The sequence below is a fragment of the Plecotus auritus genome (assembly GCF_963455305.1).
Source record: "Plecotus auritus genome assembly, chromosome: 5".
NCBI lineage: Eukaryota > Metazoa > Chordata > Mammalia > Chiroptera > Vespertilionidae > Plecotus > Plecotus auritus.
Window position 1 is genome coordinate 39639917 of NC_137776.1, and position 27750 is coordinate 39667666.

Sequence of the window (27750 nt, forward strand, 5' to 3'; positions counted from 1 at the left end):
AGATTTTTTGTCCGCCGGAATTGAAGAATGAATCCACGGACAGAAAGTGGTATAGCAAAGATGGAGACTTATTGAAGAACAAGTACAGACTCCCACGTAGGGAGGGGGAAGAGTCCCACAGAACAGACTCCCATGTAGGGAGGGGGAAAGGGTCCCTGAACTGACTCCCACACGGGGAGGGGGAAGAGTCCCACTGGGTTCTTTTTCCCCACGGCTTATATAGGCTGTAGATCCTGGTGCCTTGATACCCTCTCTGACTGGTCACTATTTCCTTAGACTGGTTACTATAGTAACTCCTGGGCTCAAAGGTTGAACCTCACATGAGACATGTGAGGTTCCACCCCCCCTCCCCTCTGGGCTTTCTTCTTCTCCTTCTGAATGAAGGGCTTCCTTCTCTTTATTTTGTAGATGTGACCTTTCTTGGCTACTTCCAGTTCCCTTGTCTTATGTAAATATACCTGTTGCTGCCTCCTTGTCTTATGGAGATGTCACTGCACCTGGCTTCCTTGTGTTATGGAAGTGTACTTTCTCCCAGTCTACAGCCCATGCTTCTCCATGAACCCCAATTCTAAAAAATCCCTAAGCCTGCCTATGTCCCCCTAAAATTCCTGCTTCATTTGTTCTATATTTTATTTATTTATTTTTTAGTTGTAATTTTGATGTGGGAGGCAGCAAGTACCAGCATTTACCTACTCCACAATCTTGGTTCTCCCTGTTTTTCTTATATGTCATCAGTTACTTATTCTATATTTTAGTTTGGTTTACAATCTAACCATGGCTTTTGCTCAGACTTTCTTCCTCTAGATATTTAAAACAAATTTTAAATTAAATATTTCATAAATACTGAAAATTATAAAGATATTGCCTGTAAACTTGTATACTTACACCCTGCTTAAGACATGAAACACTTCCAAAACAGTTGAGTAGCATTTCCCCTCTCCCATTATCATATACTAGAGGCACGAAATTTGTGCACGGGGGCGGGGGGGGGGAGGGGTGGGTGCCCTCTTTCAATCCGGGACCCCTTGGGGGATGTCGGGCCTAAACCGGCAGTCGGACATCCCTCTTGCAATCCAGAATGCTGCATGCACCAGTGACCATGCTTTTCATACAGGTGAAAGGCATCTTGCTGTTGTATGGGCAGCTACATTTTTTTGCCCTGATTATAAAAAGTAGTAGATAACATGATCCTTCTGAGGCAGTAGTACCATTTTCCCCACCATATGGGTGGAAAAACTGAAGCAGAGAGAAGTTAAGTAATTGGCTTTGTCACACAGTTATAAGTGTCAGAATCAGGGCTGACCACAAAATGTGCAAGTCAGAGTCCATGCATGTCACCGCTGCATCATCCTGTTTTTTCAGTGTTAGAGGAGCCTTGCCAGGTTCTAATTTTTAAATCTAAGAGACTGTTTCCAATATATAGGGTAGGGTCCCTATGCCTGGCTGGTGATCAGGGCCATCTGTGGGGTGACCAGCAGACGGAGCAATCGGGGGGCCCCTGCTTGCACCCACCTTGGCTGGCAGCCTGGCACTGCCCACTGGCTGGCCCTGCGCCTTGATCACCACGGTTGCCTCCCCCTGATGGCCAGTGCGCATCATAGTGACTGGTCGTTCTGCTGGTAATTCTGCCGTTCAGTCAATTTGCATATTAGGGTTTTATTATATAGGATTACCATTATTCAGAGTTAGTGTTTACCATCCTATTCACTTCTTTAAACTTTTAATAACTACATATGTATTTCCCGATTAGCAAAAATAAATAAATAAAATCATAATAATACTGTTTAAATTCTTACTGGACTTATTTTCTTTATCCTATTTTTAAGATTCACTTATGTACATAACTTTCTTTTACTACAAGTCATACATGCTCACTGCCATATTATATTCCATTTTATGACTATGTCAACATTTATCCATTTTTCAGTTCCTTGTAAGTAGTTTAAAAATTTTTTGTGTGCAATGGATTGAATGTTTGTGTCCTCCCCCAACCCCTCTCCCAAATTCATATGTTAAAACCTAATCTACAATGTATGGTATTAGGAAATGGGGCCTTCGGGAGGGGGAGGCGAGTAGGTCATGAGTGTGGAGCCTTCATGGATTAGTTACCTTATAAAAGAGACTCCAGAGAGCTCCCTTGCCCCTTCTGCCATGTGAGGACACAGCAGAGAAGACAGCCGTCAACAAACCCGGAGGCAGTCTTTCACCAGACACTGAATTTGTTATTGCCTTGATCTTGGACTATCCACCTTCCACAATTGTCAGAAATAAATTTCTGATGTTTATAAGCCACCCAATCTACTATATTTTGTTACAGCAGCCAAAATAGACTAAAATATTTCCTTTAGACATGTAGGATAGTATTTTAGAATACGTGCATCTTCAACTTTTCTAGATATTGGTTAATTGCTTTCCAAAGTGATTTTGCCAATACTTACCCAACAGGAAATAAAGTTCCTATTGCTCCACATCCTTCCCAGCATCTGGTATTGCCAGATCTTTATTTACCCCCAAATTTTGAGGTATGAAAGAGCATGTCTACATGGTCCCTTTTAAATTTCACTAAATACTAGTAATTTTTAAACACCTATTATGCTTAATTTCTATTTATGTTTCTGCTTTAGTGATGTTCTTGTTCATAGTTTTATCCATTTACTAACTTGCTTGTGTTTGTCTTATGGATTACTAGATGTTATTTATATGTTTTGGGTATGAAACCTGTGTTGGTTATGTGCATTGCAAATAATTTTTTAAATACCTTTTTGGAGATTTGAGTACTCCCTCTGGGGTAAATGACAGGTAAGTTTAATAAAGACAATGCTTCCCTCTGAAGAAAAGGTCTGGCATGCTTACCTTTATGGGAACCCACCGTAAAAATCCGGGTTACCTAAGCTCAGGGGTTCTCTTTTATAATGCAATTCATTGTGTGTGCAGGTGTTATCTGCCTGTCTTCCCAACCTTGTGGGAATTGGAGCTCAAAATGCCACTACTCTGGCTATTTTTTTTGGTGTGAGTAATAAATACAATTCTTTGTCCATGACCCAAGCACTGTGACATTTCTGAGATTTCACCATTCATGCAGCTATCATTATTTGCACTGCAATATTATTGGTAATCTGGCTCATGTGAAATTTCATGGCATACTTAGAAAATTATCTGTGGCCTGAAAGAGGTTATAACCTGAAGGACTTTGGTATCTTGGCTTATAAAATAGCAATGATGGAATATTTGCTTTTTATGGAGATTTTCCACTGTGATTCATTTTTGAGGGCAGAATTCAGATATTTGTTGACTATGTCATTAAAGAAAAATCGGGTGTTTATTAAGTGAATGTAGCTAGAATTATAAATGAAAACACAGTGAAGGAACAATTGGTACTTTCAGAGCAAGGACTAAGTTATTTTCTGACAACTCTAGTAAAAGTTCATAGGAGTTAGGTTGGGATTGTGTAAAGCTGCCTGCTAGCTAAAGACATTAATTTCAGACCAAATTCAGGAAAAAGCTTGTTGCAGAAAGGGAAACTGAAGCTTCACTTGATTTAACACCCACCCCCACCTTCATTTTTTAGAAACTGTTTATTTTCTGTCAGCCTTATTTCCATTTCATGTTTAAGAGTCTGTAGAAGAAAAGCTTAAGACCATTCGGGGATTGCTCTTACCCATCCCGTGGCCTGAGCAGTGGGGGCTGCAGACCGGTTCTCAGTGGCCGCTGAGCACTCCGGTCTTCAGTGGGAAACCGCTGAGCGGGTGCAGACAGCACCTGTGCCTTCAGATCAGTCTGTGAGCTTAGGGTGAGCAGCACTGAACCCGGGATCTGGAGCAGTCCACTCACCCTGAAATTCCTCCGGTCACAGCTTTTACTGCAGTGGCCTGCTCTTTCTTTCCAGTCTCTGCAGGGTCCCTAGAAGGAAGATGGGGCGTGACCTCCCGCAGGTGCTCATGGGAGATTGTGGTACACAGGTGCAGAACCTACCGGGCGAGCCTGCGCCACGTCCCCCACTGCGTGACCTCCCTCGTGGGGATGGCAATGTCACATAGCGCAGGGGGTCTGTGTTACACTGAGCCCTGGGAGGCGGGCTAACGGGCCTCTTCTGCGATGGACTGGCGGTTAGCCATGGGGCCAAGCGCCACCAGAAGCCGTGGCTCCCAGGACGCTGCCTGAGCCTGAGGTTCCAGGAGTGAGGCAGCAGCAATAGGAGGGCTCCAGGGGCAGCAGCACGCTTCAGCCCAGCTCGCTGGCCAGTATTCCTGGAGAATATGACATCAGCCGGGTTTTCAATGACATGAGCTGCCAGCAAAAGATTCACCCAGGTTCTCTTCTGATTTATGAGGTAATGACATCACTTTTCCTTTTGCAGATGACTGCTCCATTTGGAAGTCAAGGTTGGTGCTATTAAGTAGGTTTCTGCTGCAAAAAAATAGGGTCATCCTGCTCCTTAATTTGCAAGACATCAAGGGCCTCGGACCTTGTGGAAATGTCCCTTTAAGTAGCAATAGGAACCCAGAACAACATGGTGTGTTACCCTTGCTGGCAGCATGGAAAAGCTAGCCACTTCTAATTTGTAATCATAAGACACTTTTTATCCAATTTTGCAGAGGCCTTTTACATACGTGTTTTTACTTTGACTACTAAATAGACATAGTAACTTGATATTGGAATGCTACTTGCCACTTAAATCAAAGTGCCTATTTTAAAGAACTGCTTTAAGTCTGGGAATGTCTCTGTTCCTCAGTTTTCTCAACTAACTTAAATGGGACTATTACGTACTTCATGGGCTTTATGTAAGAATTAAAAAAGGTAATCCTGTTAGGTACTGGGAACAGTGTCTGACACATAGTAAGCACTCAATAAGCTATATTGTTATCTGTCTTCTATCTATGGGTATCTCTACTTTAAATCTCGAGGTAACAGACAAGTTTTCTTCTAGGGAGGAAGAAAACTGTGTCTGGGTTTCCAAACAAACAAGAAGAAATATTGCTTTTAAATATATTTTTCTAACAGCTTGCAGATAGCCATGGCTGTTATGGTGCTTATACTTAAGGCTGTGCTTGTTTCTAAGAAAGCTTGCCTTGTGTTTAAAGCTTGGCAGATAACTCAGTTCTGATTCTGTTTATGTCCATTTTCTCTCATTTTTCTTCTAAAATGCACAAGCAGCATATAATCAATTTCTCTTTCTCTCCCTTTCTCTCTCCCTCTCCCTCTCCCTCTCTCCACACGCACACATGAACACACACTCACATTCCCTTTTCTTCAACATGCACATACAAGCATATGCACTAGTTTCATTTTATTTTTTTAATCCCCAAAGGATTCACGGAGCTGGCTGTGTGCAACTGCTGTGTTTTCCACTAAATTGGCAGTTACCTACTGTCTGGAGTTGCTAGGAGAAGGTGAATAAGCATGACTGTAGCAACAGTAACAACCTGTGGAGCTCTGTGGTCTGTCTTCTGTAAGGCTCTGTAGGTTATTTTCTCATTGTTGTCGTGAATGTGTGTTGCATTTTTGTGAGAGCGTGAATCATTTTCAACTGTTGGTTCCAGATCAATTAAGAGACAAAAACCTTGGCATTTAAAACAGGCACTTTTTTCTCGGGGTGGTGCTGCTGATACTGATTCCTGCCATCTGTTTTCTTATTACATCCCGCCCTCCTTCCATTGGTAGAGAGGAATTCAGCTTCTTCTGGTGCGCTAAAGTCATTCACGTTTCTCTTGTGCATAACAGATCTCATAAACTGTAGGAATTCTGATGTGTTTCAGTGCACGGAGCGGTAACAAATGAGCTGCTTTTAGGGAGATCTGGAGAGCTCAGTCGGTCAGTGGTACAGTAGCAGGCTCCCATGTGTGGATTGTTTCTGTGAGGTCAGAGGATCTGTTTATACTGCTGTCTGCTTTTGGGGGAGGGGGTGGTGGGGATGGTGGGGATGTGGTGAGCAGTGGATATGCCTGTCAAAGTCAATAGCTATTCTGGCAGAGGCTGCCTTCAGCTTTGTAAGCAATGTTTTGATAGATAAGAGATGCAACTGTATAACTAAGATTTGTAGTGGACTGAGGAATGCTTGTTCTAGCTGCTGACACTGACTGTAACTGTATTGCCCTAGGAGTATCATCATGGGGTCTACTGCTACAGAAATTGAAGAATTGGAAAACACCACTTTTAAATATCTCATAGGAGAACACACCGAAAAAATGTGGCAACGCCTGAAAGGAATGTGAGTAAGCTCTTTGCTTGGTTGTGTGTTTTTATTTCTCACCCCAAAATTTGACTATTAACATGACTCATTGTTGGTACTATCTGACTTTGTGGACTAGTGTTTCCTTTAGAAAGATTTCCCTTAAAAAAGAAAATGTGCCAGTCTCAGTTAACAACCTGCCTGAAAGATAAACATTTTTTTTGCACCTGTATGTTTTATGTAAAGTAAGGCAACTCCCTGAGAAAAATAATTCACTTCGCTGTTATACTCCGTGGCTTCTTTTATACTTCCGGATGTGTTGTTTAGATATGCAGAAAAGTATCAGGAAAACTGCTTGCCAGGGCACTTACACAAATAAAAATTTTATCGGGTAAATAGAGAGATTGCTACTGGTACTTGTTTCTCTGTGATTACCTTTTGAAAAAACAAGGAGAGGATTAATATGATAATAAACTGGAGAGTCTGGTTTTAAATTAAACATTTCACATTTTGTGAGAGTACAGAATAGCTCATGAGATAAAATAGACCTTAGTGAGGTGAGTCAAGAGATGTGTTTACGCTAAACATGAAATGTAAGTAGCTGAGTCAAACTTTAATTGAAATTCTATTCACCTTGCTATTTAAACAACATTTAAGTGTTTTGCCCTGTGTATGCTATAATTCCTGTTTAGTGTTCCAGCACACTATGTTTACATGCTTAGATGTGTATGTGAATATTTACAAACAGTTACTTAGCATACTTGCATATTTCAAATGAAAATATATTTGCTTTTCTATGATAATAGCTGAAGGAATCCTATACCATGTGAAATAGAGATTTTCTAGTATTCATGTCTAATGCTGTGTTTCTATACTATTTTATAAAATGCAACATCTTAGTAAGCTAAGTGTCACTGTATTGATATCTTAAAAGAAAAATTATATCAAACTTTGTTTAGAGGTAAAATACCCTCTGCTTTTCTCCATTTTAATGTACTTAATGATGTTTATATATTTAAGTAGTCTTGCCTGCATATTTTCTCACACTTGAAGTAATACATGGCATTACAGTGCATTGGTATAACAGCACAGTGATAGTTCAAACGACATTTAACATAGACTAACTTTTAAAAAGGAAACCATTTTTACATCATTTGAATAAATTAGATAAATATGTTCCCAAGAACCACTGAAGATTTAGAAATTACAGTTTTTGGTTGTTCTCTAGGTAAACAATCCTACAAAAACAATAAATTAGTTAACATAGATGAAAATTAAACATTGGCAATCATCAGATGATTTGTGTCCTAACCTAATGAGTGGATGGACATCTGTATGGGACAAATTATATCCCATATTACAAGCTATTTTATATTTTTTTCCCTTTTAGTAGAATAGGATGTGTTTATTTGGTTTACATTTGTTTTATTTTTTTCTATAGTAACTTGAATGTATGAAGATTTATGGTAGTGATTTATATATATGTATTTAAGAAATTTGAAAAGTGACTTTGTGTTTACCTAACATTTTAGTGCAAAGTTAACTGACTTTCACTTTATCAATTGACCTCAAAGATGAAGCTGTCATTCTGTTTCAGGAGAGGGTGATATAGTCAACAGCAGAGCTTCTTGACTTGATATTCAACACTGATGTAGGATATACTAATATATGTACATACTAAGTAAATTTTGAGTTGTGTTCACACAGAGCCACTGAATTGACCATTTAGGGGAAAATTACTGATAACTAGGTGTTTTTAAAAAATATCTTTTTATTGATTTCAGAGAGGACTAGAAAGGGAGAGAGAGATAGAAACATCAATGATGAGAAAGAGTCATGTATTGGCTGCCTCCTGCACGCCCCACACTGGGGATCGAGCTGCATGTGCCCTGACTGGAAATTGAACTGTGACCTCCTGGTTCATAGGTCAAGGCTCAGCCACTGAACCATGCCAACTGGGCTGGTAACTAGGTTTTAAAAAAATTATTACTAAACTGATTGAAATGACTGATCATTTTTGCATGAAAGAAAGGAGGAATTTACATTTTGATACTATTACTTTAACTTGTACTTTGACTTAAGACATTTCTAGTATTCTAGGATTACAATTGTCAAAACAAGTAGCTCTAAATCTAAAATCTGCATGACTAATGACAACCAAATTGTATAATTATGGTTTTTTGTGTAGTCTACATTCGAAACAGTGATCTGAGGGACTCCCTGTTCCATTGCTGAAACTGTCTTGCCTATTTAACGTGTAATATTGACTCAAACAGAATTTTAGCTATCAAAATTGCTAATGCTAGAATTCCACTTTTAGGTATTGGCAATTAAAATCTTGCTATTCATGAAAGCTATGAAATAATTTTGCAATAATTTTTTACTTTGGTAAAATAGATTGAGTAAAGGCCTTTATGTGTCTGAAAAGTGGTTTTTTGATCTTTTAGTGTATCTAACTTTACAAATACATTACTTTTTTTCAACAGAATATTTTGTTTTTAAGTGTATTTACAATATGTGCATTTTTGAGGTGAGATAAAAATACAGACAAAGGTTAATATAAGTTTATTCAAGTATACCTTAACTATGGAAAACACAAGTCACTATAGGTAGATAATACAGAAAATATTTTTATAGGCATTATCATATAACATAACATTTTAGAACACTTTTTTTGAGTCCATAGAAAGAATCTTTAAATCTTATAATACATCCAAAAAATATTAGTAAACTAAGTTCAAATATCAATTCTTCTCTACTATTTTTTTTTTTTTTTTACAAATTTTCTCTACTATTCTTTCATGAAAGAAAGAATATAATACTTAATTGGGACACCATATTCAGTATTGTGCTAAGAAATCTCTTCTTCCTCTGTGGGAAGAAAGGTGAAGCAGTTTTCTTATTTCTGTATATACACTTGTATGCTTTATTCTAACTTTCTTTTTACTGTCATGACTTTCAATCCACTATCTACTACTAATTTCTTACTCAGTATCACCATGGAGATCCTATACTATGACTCACCATCTGTGATGGTAGAAATGTTAACAAATAACTATGGCATCATGTTCTTCATAAACTACATTTAAAAAGAATCATATATTTGTTCATAAGTTATCAATTGTTTAGGACCTGCAAAACACTTCCTATTTCTTCAACCATCTCACCACCTAATGAAATTCCAGAAGACTCCTGTGACTCTGGAACCTGTACTGCTTCCTACACATTATGAAACATTTTCTAATACTAGCCTTTGTAAAGATTGTTAAGTTATTGATTTCCATGAGGGAAGTTGATTTGAAAATTTCATATTTGTTTTCATCTATGTGCAGTGTTTTAAAAATTAATTTTAGAGATAATCCTTTTTTGCGTCATGGAACGATTGTTTTTTTTCTTTGTTAAAAGTAAAATAGTTCTATAACTGTGGGTTAAAAAAAATCAAGCATAGTATTTAAAACATTGGTACTACTCTTTCCAATCAGTGCCACTGTTCTAAGGGGTGACAACATTTCCAAAAAAGTGTGATCCAGTAGAAATTCCAGTGAAAGCCACATGGCATTATAGCCAAAAGTAAATCAGAATGTTGTCTTAGTTGTTTAACACAAGAGAGGAAAGTTGCAACTGTTTAAAACCATAAGCTATTGACAAAAATATGAGACTCACATTAGCACTTATTGCCAATTCCTTTTATAGAAGTAGGACTAGAACATTTGGGAATTTCACAATTAGAAACTAACTTAATATATGATAATTAATTTTACATGTATAGACACATTCCTCCTATCTCTCCCAATCCAGACAAATGTTCAAATAGTAAGGTCTGGAGTTGTGAATGCAACAGTTGAAGGACTGGAAATTAAGCTTCCCCCCACGCTTTGATTGGTGGTAAACATGATCTTCAGTAGTGGAAGAATAAAATGTTAAGATGCAGAAAGTGAAGGAGAAAGGAGGAGCTGTATAATAATCCCATAACTCATTTCAATGAGCTGTTGTGATGGAAGAGGACAGTGTATGGTACAGTTTCAGATGAAGTAATCCCAAACTGTCATCACCAAGAAGATGTAGCAGAAATACATATTTAGAATGAAAATGGCAAAAAAGTGAAATGACAGGAGCTATTAGCACTGTAGTGGAATTGTACTTTAGGATGGAGCAGCATTACTGATCAGAAGCAAATCTAATCCTTTTACTCTCCTGCTTCAAACCCCCTAAAGCTTTTGAGTGTCCTTCCTTCCAAGTTCAGCATCTTCTCCCCAAAGCTGCTTGACTTTTGGAGCCTCCTCTCACGCCTCTCCCTCGGTGGTCCCGTCCCAACCTGACCAGGGTTGCCTAAAAGAAAGCTGCTTACAACTCATCTGCCTTTGCTCATTTTGTTCGCTTACCCTGAGGGAACAATTCTTTGTCTGCTCATCCAGGGCTGCTCTTGCTCCCATGATCCTTTTAGAGATGTGTGGAAATGGTTCTGCTTTCAATGCCCGCGGGTGCTTCTGTATTCAGTGGGCAGCGGGCACAGACATGATGGATGTCCTCCAGAGCTTGTGGCATTCCTTTATCAGGAAACATTGCCAATAAGTAGCCTTGTGAACAAATGCTTAAAGGACTCTTCTTAAATTTCACTTGCAAAGGAAATCCTTCCTGACCCTCTGCTAAGTTAGTTTCCTATATTTGAGTCATAAAGGAAATGGGACTTCCCTTTGCATAAAAAAATCTTCCTTCCTACTGGACCATGAGCTACTGAGGGCAAAAGCCATGTTATTGGTATGGGTTTTGTTTGTTGTTTGTTTTTACTTTTATTCGTATTTATTTTATGTTGAATTTACTCCGGGCTGTAAGTTATTGTTTCTTCAGTTTCTTCTGGAATATCTTTTTCTTCTGTGCAATCTCCTCTTCTGGTTTAGGAGCAGTCTGCTTCTTTGCAGAAGGATCATCTCAATGTGGCAGGGAGAGCTTGTGTATGGGTTAATCCGCCCAGGCACTCTATAAGTTCTATGGCACATCTTGGGAGCTTTGTTTACCGGGATGGGCTCAATGACCAGAGAATCTACATCTAAAACCTTACGTTCAGCATTACTCTGCATTTTTAAGTATGTACGGCAACAATTTAGCACTGATTTTTGGGCCACTGACCCTGTGTCCAGCCACACTGTTGGGCCTGGGCACACCTACCAACTCCACCCTTGTAATGACTGAACGGCACACACTGCTTCTGTAAAGTGACATCCTTCCGATACTTGGTGCCTTTTCAAATGTGCATACCCTTGATGGCCTGGGAGATTTCAAGTGTGCTCTTAAAGTGAACAGGGAGATCTGAACCTCTTGGTTTGCTGATTTTGTGGGGTTTTCTGGGTGAAAAGTAAACCGTTTTCAGAGGCCGCCCCTGGCTGCTTTCTGGAAGAGCCATGTTTGCTTTTGGATCCCCAACACCTTGTACAGTACCTGGCACGTAGGAGAAAATGCAATAGATACTTTAAAACCAGTCAATGAATGAATAAAATTCTTCATCTTATATTGGCTCTAACGATAAATTTAGAAGATCAGTGAGGCTGCCAAAATAGGGCCTAAAGCTAGGTTGGAGGAATGAAGATAGATTCACAGCTAGAACAGGGAGAGAGAAGATGGAAGTAGTGTTTGCTTATAATCTACTAACTGTCAGAACCTTCCAGATATAGCGTATTTGTATTCTTATTTACTTTTTCCCCAATTTCAAGAGGCAAGTATTCTAAGTTGATTAAATAGTGTCTGGTGGAACTTGGATTTTAGAGACACATCTGCTTCCAAAACAAAAAAGAGGACATTCTCAGAATGCTTACCTAGAAAGGTCACTAGAAAAGGATCTACACTGATGCTTAAAACTTGGTACAGGGTAGGCAGACTATTTGCCCCCTCAGACATGTTCATATTCTAATCCCCTGAATCTGTGAAGATGTTACCTTACATGTCAAAGGGGAATTAAGGTAGCAAATGGAATTAAGGCTGCTAATCAGATTACCTAACATATGGAGATTAGCCTGGATTATTCAGGTGCACAGTGTAATCACAAGGGTTATTAAAAGTGGAAGAGGGAGGCAGAAGACAGTACTGTGATGTGAGAAGTACTCGACTTGTCTTTGCCAACACTGAAGGTGGAAGAAATAAGCTGTGAGGCAAGGATTGTGGGTAACCTCTAGAAGTTTGAAAAGACAAGAAACCCAGTTTCTCTCTTTAGAGCCTCCAAAAAGAATGCAGTCCTGCCAATACCTGTTTTTAGCTCAATTGAAACTTGCATCTAATTTTTGACCTGCAGAATTGAAGAGAATACATTTTATTGTTTTAAGTTGCTAAGATTATGGTAAATTTGTTGCAGCAGCAATAGTAAATGAATACATGTCTCCTGTAATCTATAATAATCTATAATAATGAAAGCATAATATGCTAATTAGACTGGACAGCTGAACTACCTTCTGGACATCATTCTGGATGTCCTTCCCATTGAAGCTGCAGTGGCGGGGGCCGAGGCAGAGGCATTTAGGGGCTATCAGGCAGGCAGGTGAGTGGTTAGGGGCAATCAGGCAGGCAAGTGGTTAGGAGCCAGCGGTCCCAGATCAGGCCTAAACTGGCAGTCAGACATCCCCCGAGGATTCCTGGATTGCGAGAGGGTACAGGCTGGGCTGAGGGACCCCCCCCCCCCCGCATGAATTTCATGCACCGGGCCTCTAGAAGAATAATAACAGAATAACAAAGTGCTTACTCAACAGGACCACTGCTATATCCTATATTCCTATCCTCTGCCAATTCTCTCTCTCTCTCTCTCTCTCTCTCACACACACACACACACACACACACACATTCTCATTCTCACACAGACACAATGCCTAGAGATGGGGCCAGCCTAAGTCACTCTATGGCAAATTAGAGTAGTCAGTCTTTATTCTTAGCCATTAAATAACTCACTGTCTTCCATCTAACTCTACCAATTTTCTTACCGACCTCTGATTTTGAGTATATGGTGGATTTATTTCAAATATCAAAGAATAATATTATGCTATCTTTCTTGGAAATGTTGATAAATCTCAATTTCAGTTGAGTATGTGATGGACTTTGAAGGATCAATCAGGCAAATTAGTTTTAAAAATTTTTCCTTTAGTCATAAAACAAAGTGGAAGAAAACCACCTCAAAAAATCTATTCTGATATATATATATATATATATATATATATATATATATATATCTCCTATATAATAAAAGAGTAATATGCAAATTGACCATACCTCCACAACACCCATCAGCCAATCAGGAGCGAGTATGAAAATTAACCCAACCAAGATGGCTGCGGCCACAGAGCGAGCAGGAGGCTTAGGTTTCCCCGGCAATGGAGGAAGCCAAGTTTCCCCGCACACTCTGGCGGGCCCTGGACTCCACTCAAGGCTACAAAGTCTCAATTATAGAAGATAAATAAATCCCAACAAGAATGGCTGTAGCCATGGAGTGAACAGGAGGCTTGGGTTTCCCCGGCGATGGAGGAAGCCAAGTTCCTGGCTGGCCCAGGCCTCTGCTGAAGGATACAAAGTTTCAATTATAGAAGACAAATAAATCCCAGATCCCAGGGCCTCTGCTTGGGTCACTGGGGGGGCGTGGCTAGCCTGCAAACCACCACAGGCCCCTCGCCCAGGCCACCCCACACCCCAAGGGAACCCCCACCCTGATCTGGGACACCCTTCAGGGCAAACCAGCCGGCCCCCACCTGTGCACCAGGCCTCTATCCTATCTAATAAAAGAGTAATATGCAAATTGACTGTCACTACAACACAATATGGCTGCCCCCATGTGGTCAAAGATGGCTGCCCCCATGTGGACACAAGATGGCCACCACAAGATGGCCAGCAGGGGAGGGCAGTTGGGAGGGATCAGGCCAGCAGGGGAGGGCAGTTGTGAGCGATCAGGTCAGCAGGGGAGGGCAGTTGGGAGGGACCAAGCCTGCAAGGGAGGGCAGTTGGGGGCGATCAAGCCTGCAGGGGAGGGCAGTTAGGGGCAATCAGGCTGGCAGGGGAGCAGTTAGGCATCAATCAGGCTGGCAGGGGAGTGGTTAAGGGGTGATCAGGCTGGCAGGCAGAAGCGGTTAGGGGCAATCAGGAAGGCAGGCAGGTGAGCAGTTGGGAGCCAGCAGTCCTGGATTGTGAGAGGGATGTCCGGCTGCCCGTTTAGGCCCGATCCTAGGATCGGGCCTAAACGGGCAGCCGGACATCCCTTGAGGGGTCCCAGATTGGAGAGGGTGCAGTCTGGGCTGAAGAACACACACCTCCGTGCATGAATTTTGTGCACCAGGCTTCTCTCTCTATATAACCTTAATATAAATCTTGGTCCTTACATAACATTATGTTGTGGTTTGTAGAATAGGCATTGTTGAGGCAAAAAACCTTAGAGATTAAGAAATTAAACTTTATAATCAGGTATTTTCTGATACCATCTGTCTTTTAGCTGAATGATCATGAAAATCTATTGACTTTTCTAAACTTCACTTTCCTTATTTGTACAATCAATGATTTCATTTATCATTTATTCACTCATTTTACAAATACCCACTAATTGTAAACTATGTCAAGCACAATTTTATGCACAAGAGTTTACATTCTAGTAGAGAAAACACACAACAAAAAAGTAAATTATAAATAATAAGTTAACATGGTGTAAGAAGTGACCTGAATAAAATGCACCAGGTGATGTGATCAGGAGTTACTTGGGGGAAGGTATTTTATTTATTTTTTTAATTTTTAAAAAAATTTTTTTATTAAGGTATTATATGTGTACATATCTTACCATTGCCCCCCCCCCCCACCCCACTCCCATACATGCCCTCACCCCCCAATGTTTTGCATCCGTGGGTTACTCTTATATGCATGCATATAAGTCCTTCAGTTGATCTCTTATTTCCCCCACCTCTCCCAAAGGGGGAAGGTATTTTACATAGTCAGGAATGATTTATCTTAGAAGGTGACTTTTCAGCTGATACATAGACAAAAATTGATACCTACCTTTAGGAACTTGGGGTGAGTTCCTAAGACACCACTAATTCAAGTTCAGGATTAAATGAGGGGATAGATTTAGGAGTCCACTCGATAGAGATTAAAATGTCAACTTTATTGAAGACTGAACTTGTATTGGACAATCAGGTTTTGGTATACAGCTCAATAGACTAGAACACCTCTGAATTAAACTTACCCTCCAAAGCTTCAAACCTTCCTGGCAGGGGACAAAATCTCCCCTCCTAAACTTACCTCATGGCCTCCAAGATATGAAACCGTGCTTTCTTTAAGCAGCAAATCCCTTCCCTGCCCCCTGAAAATGACAAATTGCACCACCAGGTTTGATGCCTTTTCCATAATTCACCAACCAAACGTTTCTCCTCCTCCTTTGTTAAAGAATGTGAAAAGTGGCAAAAAAACTTTTCCAATGTAAAGTCCTTTCATTTAGAATGAAGCATTAGGATCTGGGAACCTAGACATTGCCCAAAGCAAGATCGTGAAAATGAAATAAAATAATGTCTATAAGAAAGATAGCATGGCACACAGTAAGCTCTCCAAACATTTTAATTATTAATATCCCTGTAATCTTATTCATTCTTGTGTATTTCAGTTCTGCTGTTTAACAGCTATATGATCTTCTCCAAGTTGATTAATGCCTTAGTTTTTTTTTTTTAGCTGCAAAATGGGAATATCATTAACCATCTCAGAGTTATTGAGAAGATTAAATAAATTAATGTTTGCAAACTGATTACAAGAGCGTCCCAAATTCAAGACATTCTAGCTGTTATCATTCTTAATATTATATGTAAAACAGTATTCTATTTTTTTCAGGTAATTTTCTTGTCAGAATCAGTGGAAATAATAGGGTTGTCAAGATGAGAAGAGTTTCTCTTAGCTCAGTGGAAGTGGTCTCACCAAATCCCCAGGTTCCTCTTCACCAGAACAGAGGATTTACATTCCCATTCGAGGGAGTTGTGTAGGAGAGAGAGCTGAAGAAAAGAAATGGGATGGCCTTGAGCAATTCACTGATAGAAAAATTGCCTGGGTGGATTCAGCATCTTTAGTTCAGCATCTTGTAGTGGCCTTGGAATGAAATTTAGGTCTCTATAACCATATGTGACTCAGGGCTAGTCTTATTTTCTGAATCATTTGGCTTGTAAATCACTCTTTAGGTCTTTCCTTATCACAGTCTGTGTCTGGTTGACAAGAGAGTTTACTTCCAAGTAAGTTCTATAGTCCCATAATTTTCCTTTTGCCCATTCATTTTAGAAAATATGAAATTACCATTATGTTATTAGGTTGTGTCCTTTATTCTAGCATTTTAATAATCTAATCAAATATATACAGTATATTTGAACAAACTGAGTCCCATGCAAAAGGACTGTGCTATAAACATTTTAGATATGAAAGGAATTCTTCATTAACGTAATTAAACAGATGACAGTGTTAAAGGCTCATGAGAATCATCATATTCCAAATATCAGGTCTGGGCAAGTATCTGGCACAAATAACTGTTTAGTGTTAAGAAAATACATGAAAATGACAATAGGTCAGCAGAGGCATCTAAATGAAACATTACGACCATTTTGATTTCTTCGTTAAACTATTACTTTCTTGAAGTTGTTTAAGGAGATATATTTTATAAAATACTTAAATACATAAATTTTTATTAAAATAGGTTCAGAAAAGGATCACTGCAGATAATTTCTGCAAAATTTTTATATTTATAGCTATTCCAATAATTTTATGAGTCATAAAAATGTTCTAAAATCTCTAATGCCTGATTAGAATATGAAGTCAACAGGGCAAGAAAACAGAGGTCAATCTTAAACACTGAGTAAGTGTGGAGAATCAAAGGGTTCTTGGAACTTTGTACATTAGTCAGGTCCTTGATTACTTAGAAGAAAATAAAAATGGACTTATTAGAAAAGCAACAGTATGCTGACTTTGATCCACTTAAAACTGGACTTTCTAAGCCTTGGTTCAAAATAAATTGCATTTGGAGCAAGATAAGGAAAAAACCAAACAAGTTGGGCATCAATCAGGTTTTGGTTAACTTAAACATTTTTAAATTACCTCACAATTGAATCATAGTAGTAATCATACTTTATACCATTTTTTTGTGCTTTATAATTTCTAAAAGATTTTTCTCCTGATTTGTATGGTTCAGCACAATTAACCCCATTTTTCTTTTCTGATGAGAAAACTGAGCCTCAGAGACATTCAATAACTGACAAATGTTTCACAATTAGTAAGGGGAGGGCCATACTGTTAGGCCCATATCTATTCCATTAAACACTGACAGATAATTCAATTTAACAGTCAGGACTCACTAAAAAGCCTGACCTTTCAGGAGTTAAAAACTGTTCTCTTGTGTTGATTATTCCAAATCCTGCCATCTGCTTGCCTAGTTCTGCATCCTCAGAGCTGAATACCAAGGGGAGTTATCACTTGGCGTGTGCTTTAGATGTAAGAAACTCTCCAGTTTTATTTCTTTCCTCCTCTAGACGTAGACTACCACTATGCCTTTAATTAATTTATTTAAGCAATGATTAAGCTGGTATTTGCAAGCGAATTAGACTTTTCCTAAACCCTCATGTTGTTTCAGAGCTTGGACCCTTACAAAATTATTTTAATTTTTTTTGCCTTTGGTATCCCAAACAACAGAAAACATGGCACAGTAGAAACTTCTGGGTGTCTGTCCTTAAAGATTTTCATTTACTAATAAGAATAAAGGCAGGAATGCTAATGGAAAAAATATAGGTATTAGAAACTGGCTGGTGTGGTTCAGTTGATTAGAGCGTCATCCTGTTGTGGATTTGATTCCTACTTGGGGCATATAGAGGAGGCGACTGATTGATGCTTCTCCCTCCCTCCCTCTCCCCCTTCCTCTCTTTCTAGAATCAATGAAAAACATATCCTTGGGTGAGGAGTAAAAAAAACAAAAACACCCAACTAGGTATTTTATTCTTGCTATGCTGCTTCTTCTCTTCTTGTTATAAATAATTTAAATAATACAATAAGGTTCTTTTCTGAAGTAAAGTGAGCAGAGTCTTTTATCTTTTTTTTAATTAAAAATAATCTAAATGTATTTAATTGGACTTTATTTCCCACAGAGAACACAAAGTACTTGAAAGCACACAGCATTTTTCCTTTTCCTTTTTTCATGTGCATTTGAGATGGTTATAAGATGGGTTAAGGAGCTTCTTTCTAACTTTCAGACTCTTTTAAAAAATATATATTTTATTGATTTTTTACAGAGAGGAAGGGAGAGAGATAGAGAGCTAGAAACATTGATGAGAGAGAAACATCAATCAGCTGCCTCCCACACACCCCCTACTGGGGATGTGCCCACAACCAAGGTACATGCCTTTGACCAGAATCAAACCGGGGACCCTTCAGTCCGCAGGCCGACGCTCTATCCACTGAGCCAAACCGGTCAGGGCACTTTTAGAACTCTTAAAATTTCCAAGACCTCCCACTGGTTCCAATATGAAAAAGTGTTTTTATATGTGTGACCCTCTTGATATTTCATCCCCCAACAATCTCTGTCTGTTTTAATATTTCAAGTTTTCCAAAGAGCAGTCTGTTTTCCAGGAAAATTTCCATGCTATCATTTACTACTGCAGTGTATCTCAATTTGTTCATGACTTCCTGCATCCACTATTGGATTATCCCTCCGGCACAGACTCTGAGCCTGGCCATGCAACTTGCTTTGGCCAATGGGATCTTAGCAAATGTGATGCAAGCAAAGACTTGGAAGGGTGTATGCATTGGAGTTTACTTTCTCTTGCTGCTCTTTGGAACTCTCATACCAGCTCGGAAAGAAGCCTAGTCAAGCCAACTGGAGAATGAGCATGTGGAGCAGATGCAGTGGTTTACCATTGCAGCTGAGGCTCCACCAGACCATCCAGACCATCAACAACCAGACATGTCAGTGAGGTCATCCTGGAATACTGAAGATCCTCAAACTCATGAGGAAATAATAAACGTTCATTGTTTTTGGCTACTAAATTGTGAGATGGTTTGTTGCACAAAAAAGCCAACTGATATACTCCCAAAATCATACTCTCAGTCTTTAAATTTTTCCTATAATTATTCTCTGGCTTCTACAGTTTTTTCCTACAACACTCTGCTTCTTTTTCTCTCATCATCTTCCATCATTTATTTCTTTGACCCAATCAAAATTTAATATATATTTAAGAGATAAAAATTAAGGTCCTTATTTTCAGAAAGTCAGTCCAATAAAATTCTTCTCCATATTATTTCCATTTGCAATAATATTTCTTCCAATAAATGACCCCTCAGTGGCCTGTATATTAAAATTATATTATTCTATTTCCCACCAAATAGAAGAGAAACATAGAATAAGGTAAAGAAACTGCATAGTTGCATAAGAAGAGGTGTTTCATAGCCTGTTACCCTGGCAACAGACCTTGGAAAGGCCAGGGCTGCCTACACATCCTGTTACCCTGACAACAGGTCATGCAGGGCATGGGAAGGCCCAGTTCCCACTCATTTAGGCTTCTTCTTGAAAACCACAAAGGAAAAGAAGAAAGTGATTTTGCATCTAGTTTCCCCCACCTACATATTTCTTCTGTTATCTGAATCACTTTAGTTTAAGATTGTATTTCCAGATGTAGGAGAGGATAAGAAAACTGACCTCATAAACTCTGAAACATTTGCTGTTTTTTGATTGGGTTAAAGAAGTAAATGATGGGGGGGAAAAGGAGAGAGAAGGAATCAAAGTAGTAGGAAGAATAAATCGTGGGAACCAGAGAAGTAGCATATGAATAATGTAGCAGCCAAGAACTGATTTTGGGTGTGTATCACTTAGCCACACTGGTTAGGTTTAGTTCATCTGAGAAGGTCACATATGTTAAATGGTTGCTATTTGGTTAGTTTTATTTTTTAAAGCTGATAATGTATAACCAAGCATCATAAGAAGATGTAATGTTATAATTTTTATTAACTTAATTTTTAATTCTGTACAAACTTCCTTCTTTTTCATTCTTATTCAGCTTTTATTTTCTTTCATCACTTATTTTTTCTTACCATATAGAGTAGACAAGAAAGCAATCTGATCAAATTCTTTTTTTCTTCTTTCTTTGTTCCTTAAACAATAGGTTTGATTATATAAAATAAACATACTTTACATGTACTTTTGGAGATATATATTGCTGTGTAGTCATAACTTATGGTTTAAATAAAATAGTTGTCTATTCAAAACTGGCAAATGCCATTAGTTTTGTTATAACTAATTTCTACTAATTTTCCTGTGAATTAAAATAAAATCTTAGTTGACTCCTCTGGTTTCAAATGTAGAATAATAGCTTTAAATTCTGTAAACCACAAGTCTTTAACTTTTGTAAACTAGAATTCTTATTGGTGAAGGGAGAAGGTCTGGCAAAATCCTCTCTCACAAAACAGGAAAAGGGATTTGTGGAGAACAGATTTTGAAAGTAAACTGAGTGAAAGAGGAAGTGTAGGCTGGCGAACAAGAGTATCTCGGGGAGACTCTAACCATGTAAAGGCTGAATTTCTGAAAAACCAGGAGGGAAAGTTGGAGCCTAATCAGAATATCGTTAGAGTCAGAAAGGATTCATAATCATCTGAGCCTAGATTAGGTGACTCTTCTAGGTACTCTAAATACACTTCATGTATTATTGTTATTGTTCACCTAATTGTTCTGCCCTCTAGGTAGTCCTTCTTTCAACTTTTGAGGTAAAAGGAAGGAAGAGTTGGAATTCACTTCCTTATTATTGTGTCCTCAGTGGCTAGCATAGCACATTGCATGAAGTAAGAACTTAAGAATATTTCAATATAACAAAAACCAGTAACCAGACAACATGCAACAACTTTACATTTGAATGGTATAGCCAGTAAAGCTATAGTTGTTCAGCAGCAACATTAAGTCAGGCTGGAAGGTCAAGTAAGTTTATAGAGGATTTTTAAGCAGCTTCTGGAGTAAAGAAGTGAACGAGGTATCCAAACTTGACCGGTAGAGATTATTGGGGATGTGACTCTCACAGACAAAAATAAAAAATAAAAAACATCCACCACCCCCCAAACAAAAACAAAAGGCAAATTTTATCATATGGAACTTAGGATCCCAGAGGATTGTTGGGAAGATAAAAATAATGCAATCATCAGTCTGCTTCATGTTTCCATGCCTCTGGTTCTATTTTATTCATCAGTTTATTGTGTTCATTAGATTCCACATATGAGTAACATCATGTGATATTTGTCTTTTTCTGACTGGCTTATTTTGCTTAGCATAATCATCTCCAGGTCCCTCCATGCTGTCTCAAAGTGTAACAGACCCTTCTTTTTTATAGCTGCATAGTATTCCATTGTGTAAATGTACCACAGCTTTTTTATCCACTCATCTACTGATGGGCACTTGGGCTGTTTACAGATTGTACCTATTGTAAATAATATTGCTATGAATGTAGGGGTGCATATATTCTTTTTGATTGGTGTTTCAGGATTCTTAGAATATATTCATAGAAATGGGATCACTGGGTCAAATGGCAGTTCCATTTTTAATTTTTTGAGGAAACTCCACACTGTTTTCCATAGTGGCTACACCAGTCTGCATTCCAAACAGCAGTTATACTAGGGTTCCGTTTTCTCCACATCCTTGCCAGCACTTGTTATTTGTTGATTTATTAGTGGTAGCCATTCTGGCAGGTGTGAGGTGGTACTTATTTGTCATTTTAATTTGCATCTCTCTGATTAGTGATATTGAGCATTTTTCATATGTCTCTTGGCCATCTGTATGTCCTCTGATGATTCTCAGAGGAAGGGGGAAGGAGGTGTGGGAAGAGATTAACCAAAGAATTTATAAGCGATACTAGAGGCCCAGAGCACAAAATTCTTGCATGGGTAGGGTCCCTAGGCCTGGCCGGTGATCAGGGCCAATCGGGGCCTTCCAGCTGCTGGCTGGGGCCTTCCTTCCCTGACTGCCGGCTGCCGGCCTGGGCCTCCCTTTGTTCCACACCACCCCCTGGTGGTCAACGCATGTCATAGCTAGCAATCGAACTCCCAGTCTCCTGGTTGAACTCCCGAGGGGACACTTTGCATATTAGCCATACACACACACACACACACACACACACACACACACATACACATACATACATATATATATATACACACACACACATACATATATATACACACACACACACACACATACATATATATATATATATATACACACACATACATATATATATATATATATATATATATATATATATATATATATGCATGAGTTGCCTATGAACACAGACAGTAGGGTGGTGAAGACTTGGGGCAGGGTGGGAACCGGGTGGTGGAGGGAAAGCAGAAAAAATGGGGGGGGGGCATCTGTCATACTCTCAACAATAAAGATTAAAAAAATATCTTCCATCAGTGAAAAAAGATGCAATTGAAGTACTCAGGTGCTGTGTCTGGCATAAAATAAGCGTCTACAAATGGTAGCCATTGTTGTAAATTTGTGGCGTAAGTATGTGTAAGACAGAGTGTTTGTTTTGCTCTTTCCTTTATCAAATACAAGATTGAGAAAAAAGCTGACACTAAGTAACTACATGAGGGGGAAGAGACAGAGGATATTCCAACACTGACTGAGACTGAGCTGCCTACTCTAAGATTCTAATTTCCTAAGTTCTATACCATTTGTCTAGGTAGGACAACTCAAAGTTCTGTTTCATTATGTAGTTGAATAGTGAGGGTTATGTTGAGAATATCTTTGTGATTAGTAAATATTGTGGCCTCACGTGGCCTTGGGGCCCAGGGAGTTCTTGGTGAGGGAAGACTGCCATGTGTCCTGTGTGAGTTAATTGCCTGCTGAAGTTTCCAAACTGTACTGAGTCAGACAGGAGGTAAGCTGACCAAAATTGGGGGCAATCAGACTAAGTATATTAGCTTCCAGCCTATAGCTTTTCCACTACTGAATTAAAGACTCACCCTCCCTTTGCACAGATCCTCAAAGATAAACTTATAAAGCAAGGTAGTCTTGAAATTTTACAATGTGAGTCAGCAATTTTAAATTTTTGAGTTTTATTTTTACCTGACATTCAAGCCAAAAGTGTGTGACGAGCCTTGAACTAAAGTCATCATTTTCAAAGTGTCATTTAATATTTTTGTTCTCTGAATTCATCCTGTCAGGTGAATCATATTTCAATTAGGGAGGAATATTTGCAAAATGTGTATAAAAAAGATGCTTGTCTAAGAGATAAGCAATCTATCCATAATGGAGTTAGATTAAGGGGAGATAATATGCTTAATGACAGGGAATGTTCCAAAATGAAATTCACAATCAAAATATTAATATCCAGTTCAAAAGATTAAAATATTCCTGGCATTAGTATCCAAAAACCTTATTTTATATACTTTCCCTCTTATTTTACATTAGAGGCCCGGTGCATGAAAATTTGTGCACTGAAAGGGAGGGGGGGCGTCCCACAGCCCAGCCTGCCCCCTCTCACAGTCCAGGAGCCCTCAGGGGATGTCCTACTGCTGGCTTAGACCCGCTCCGCTCCCCATGGAGAGCAGGCCTAAGCCGCAGTCTGGCCTCCCTCTGTGGGAGGCGACCGAGCCGATTAGGGGAAGGTGCTCCCCCATCACCCTGCTGCTGCTGCCACTGCCGGCCGCCATGGCTGCTGGCCCTCCTCGGCCCTCACAGCCGCTGTGGCTTTGTCTGGAAGGATGTCCAGAAGACGTTCGGTCTATGCGGTCTAATTAGCATCTTACCCTTTTATTAGTATAGATAAGCCATTGTAACTATTTTCTTGATTCTTTACCACAAATTGTTTTAGTTTTCTAAATAAAAAGTTGTTAAATACAATGCTAAAAATTAGTTTATTTTCACTATCATATTTTTTTGATTTCTAAATCGATACTAAGTTAGATAAGGTTCACTTTGTGTCATTAGAAAAGTTGCTTGATCTACAAGAAATATGATGGAATCACTTTAAATCCCTTTGGAATTGGAAACATGTTGCCAAGTAATCTTAAAGTCCCCAGTAAAAGAAAGTATTTAAGCTCAGAAATAGGCAACTAAAAGTACTCTCCTTCATAAATTCAGATTTTTTTTTTTGTTAAGTATTTGTCTTATGGATATAAAAGTAAACACTAATTTACACAACGTGAGTCAAACTATGGTAATCTTAGTCATTGATTAGAACTATCTTAACATTGAAAGTCATTCAGAAATAAAGTAAGTTTAAGTTATTAAAACCATACTGATACTTGAAAAAATAGTTCAGTTACTTTGGACAGTAGCACTAATATTATTTAATTAAGCAATTTAGTTGACTTATTAATACAGTTTCATTTATTTGTTCATTCAATGACTATTCATCACTGGGCACAGAGAACGCTCTAACATTGTTCTAGGCACCAGGGATACAATAATAACAGTGCAGTCACGATCCCTACTTTCATAGTTACATTTTGATGGTGAGGATGAATGATAAGCAAAAAAATAAATATGCAATGTAATTTTAATAAAAGCAAACAGGGTAAGGTGACAAAGTGCCTGGGACTTCAAAGGTAGCTATTTTGGAAGTCGTCAGGAAAGGGCTTTCTGTGACAAGGGCTTGTACAGAGGGACCTTAATGAAGTGAGGAATGCCTTACACCAAGGCCTGAGATAAGGGCATCACAGACTGAGGGAAGCAAGGGCACACCCCTGAGGCAGGGTAAACGTGGCAGGTTTGAGGAAAAACAAGAGCAGGAGACGGGAGCACGGTGGGTGAGGGAAAGGTGGAAGGATTGAGTGTGTAGAGAAGTCAGATCATCTAAGACCCAACAGGCCATGATAAGAAATTAGAATTTTATCCTTAGCCTGGTGGGGAGCCTTTGGAACTTCGAAGCAGCAAAGTGGAGGATCTGACTTATATTTTAAGAAGACTTATCTGAACAGAGACCAGGATGGTGCTTATCAGGTGTTGCAAGGTTGGGGAAATGGAAGATGTTGGTCAAAGGATACAAACTTCCAATGGTGAGATGAACAAATTTGGGAATCTAATGTAGGCATAGTGATTATAATTTAGAATACTGTTTCATATACTAGAATATGGCTAAGAGAATAGATATTAAATGTTCTCACCACAAAAAAGAAATGGTAACTATGGGGCAGGATGGAGGTGGAAGCTAATACTATGGTGGCCATCGCTTAGTAATTTATAAATGTATTAAATCAACACGTTGTACATCTTAAACAAAAAATAAAAAAAGACTTCTCTGGCCGTTTTTCAGAGGCTAATATTGAGGAGGGGGAGTGAGAAAAATAAAATTGGAAGTAGGAGGATGTGCGGGGAGGCTGTGGCAGTGTCCAGGAGAAGATTTGATAGCTTTGGCAACACTAGTGCTTATGAAGATAAGTATTCAGATATAGGACATATTTAAAATTAGAACTCCTAGGACTCACAGATGAATTGAATTTGGGAGCATAAAAATTGAAAAGCCTGAGTCAGGGTGCATTGTTTTATTTCATGTGTATGTGTGTGCATTATCCTGAACAACTGGGTATACAGTCCTTTATCTGAAACCCTTGGGCCCAAATGTGATGAGAGAGAGAGATATAGAGATAGAGATAGATAGATAGATAGATAGAGAGAGAGAGAGAGAGAGAGAGCGCAAAAGAGAGAGAGGAGAATCTGAGAATCTTGAGTAGGTGAAAGGTAAGGACTGCTTACATGTAGAGAATGGATCTAGGAGTAGGGGCAGCTCATCTATGGTAACAGGCGGGAAGCAGAATATTAGGTGAAAACTTGATGCTGGTCCCTTCTGGTTACTTTTTATTTTCTCAGTGAAGTGAAATTAGAGGATATTTGCGGACTGTGAGGAAGGGAGAGAGGGAGTGGAGATCTGAAGAGGTATGAAACAACAGTCGCCTCAGAGAGGAGCTGCCTGAGGAAATGCGGCGTCATTGGTGGGCAGTGCCCAGGATCCACTTGCAATCACATATTTAAAGTGAGATCCATGTGCATCTTCTGCATCCATGAGTGCTATTTTCCTACTCATTCCAGTTCAGCTGCTTCCATGCAGGCTGAGAGCAGATGCAGAACTGGGTTAACAGGGTTAATACTTTGCCAGAAAATGTGAGCATGATGGATGAAGAAGGGTAAATGGGCTTGAGGGCCTCTTTAAGGTTTACGGTAAGGGAAGACATGAGAACAAGGGGGAGGATGGATAACTCAGGGACAGTGGAAAAGTGAATAAGGTCAACAGATTGGCGGTAGAGAGGGGATAATCCATTTCTGGAATGTGGTGCTAGAATCAGTGACCTTTTGTTCTTCTTAAAGACAAAATTATAAAATAAACACATGTGTACACAAGCTTATACAAAAAAAAAATTGTGAAACCAATATATCATAAGTCGTTTTATTTTTCCTCTTTGTAGCAGCCCCCTGTGAACTCCTTTACATTTAATTCCCAGGCTTTCTCTTCAAAACAGAGGAGGCTGTTAGGAGTGTGGCCACTCCTGCAATGAACACAAAGCTGGCAGATCTAATTTTAGAATGCTTTTCCTTGGCAACAGCTTTTTAAGTATTGCCTAAACAATAAAAGTAGTCTCCAGAAATTAATTAGACTGGTTAAAGAAATTCAGACCCCGTTGACACTTGGACCTTCCACAGTATCATGAGGACACATAATAGGGCTTGCCCTGCACCTTTCTGGGGCGACTGTTTTACTGTTTGTAGTGTTGATGGCACATTGCAATGTATGTGTAGATAGCAACAGACCAAGCATGCAGTAATGGACTGCTGTAAACATGGATTTTACCACACAGATACGGAGATTGCTTTACTGCATAAGGATTCTTCCTCTGTTTACATTCATAGTAGCTTTAGTTGACCTAAATAATTCAGACTTAAATTTTTTTCTTTGGAGCCAAACCATTTTTGTAAGTCTGCACATGCTCAGCAGGAAATTAATTGTCCCTTTATTTGATGATTTTAATACCAAGAGTGGAGTGAAGCTTGCCTTGGTTGAAAGTTTATAATAAAACAGTCGCACACACATAGATAACTGCATATTCACATGAAATAATATTTAATTATGCACTTCGGTATATTTGCAAATGCCATTCAGTAATGTATATAATATTGTGTTGAGAAGTAAAAGTCATTGTTTCTTTTTATTTTATCATAGTTTCATGATATGTGGAATTTAGTGGGTCATAATAATAAAGAATTATATGACTTCAGTCACTTGTGGTCACTTGTAGTTAGATTTTATATCTGCTCTTTCCAGGAAACTGAATCTTCTGCTTTTGTGCAATAAACTAATTTGGGGATGATTATATCTGAGTTATCTGAATATTTAAAAATGATTCTTCTGAACTTCCTATTTGACATTGCAGGGCTGATCTTTCTGGAAGTTTGGTACCGGTTTGCTTATCCTAAATTAATACTTGCAGTTGGGTCCTTGGTGGGATGTTACCACACATAATGCTATGTATTTCATAGTTGGTAAATTGAATTTCCTTCTGAGCTCAGTGATCTTCTCTCCTGATTACCCTCCCTTTTAGGGTTGACCTACATATGACCTGAGATTGCATTACTC

General features: G+C 38.9%; 1 protein-coding gene and 1 pseudogene across 3 annotated transcripts in view; one reads left to right on the forward strand and one right to left on the reverse strand.

Annotated features, from left to right (window-relative positions):
• PDE1A (phosphodiesterase 1A) overlaps positions 1-27750 on the forward strand; it is a 368837-nt gene that overhangs the window by 89915 nt on the left and 251172 nt on the right. The window contains exons 1-2 of one of the 2 annotated variants that reach the window (XM_080668896.1): positions 5893-5987; positions 6098-6208. In XM_080668896.1, the coding sequence (XP_080525022.1) occupies positions 6108-6208 (101 nt within the window). In that variant the 5' untranslated portion in view covers positions 5893-5987; positions 6098-6107. Of the gene's footprint in view, positions 1-5892; positions 5988-6097; positions 6209-27750 lie in introns of those variants that run through there. The other variant, XM_080668895.1, reaches the window with a different exon arrangement.
• LOC308249517 (large ribosomal subunit protein uL22-like) lies at positions 11003-12061 on the reverse strand (annotated as a pseudogene). The gene is made up of 2 exons: positions 11980-12061; positions 11003-11511 (listed from the first exon to the last, which is right to left on the reverse strand). The product of its transcript is annotated as a large ribosomal subunit protein uL22-like (transcript).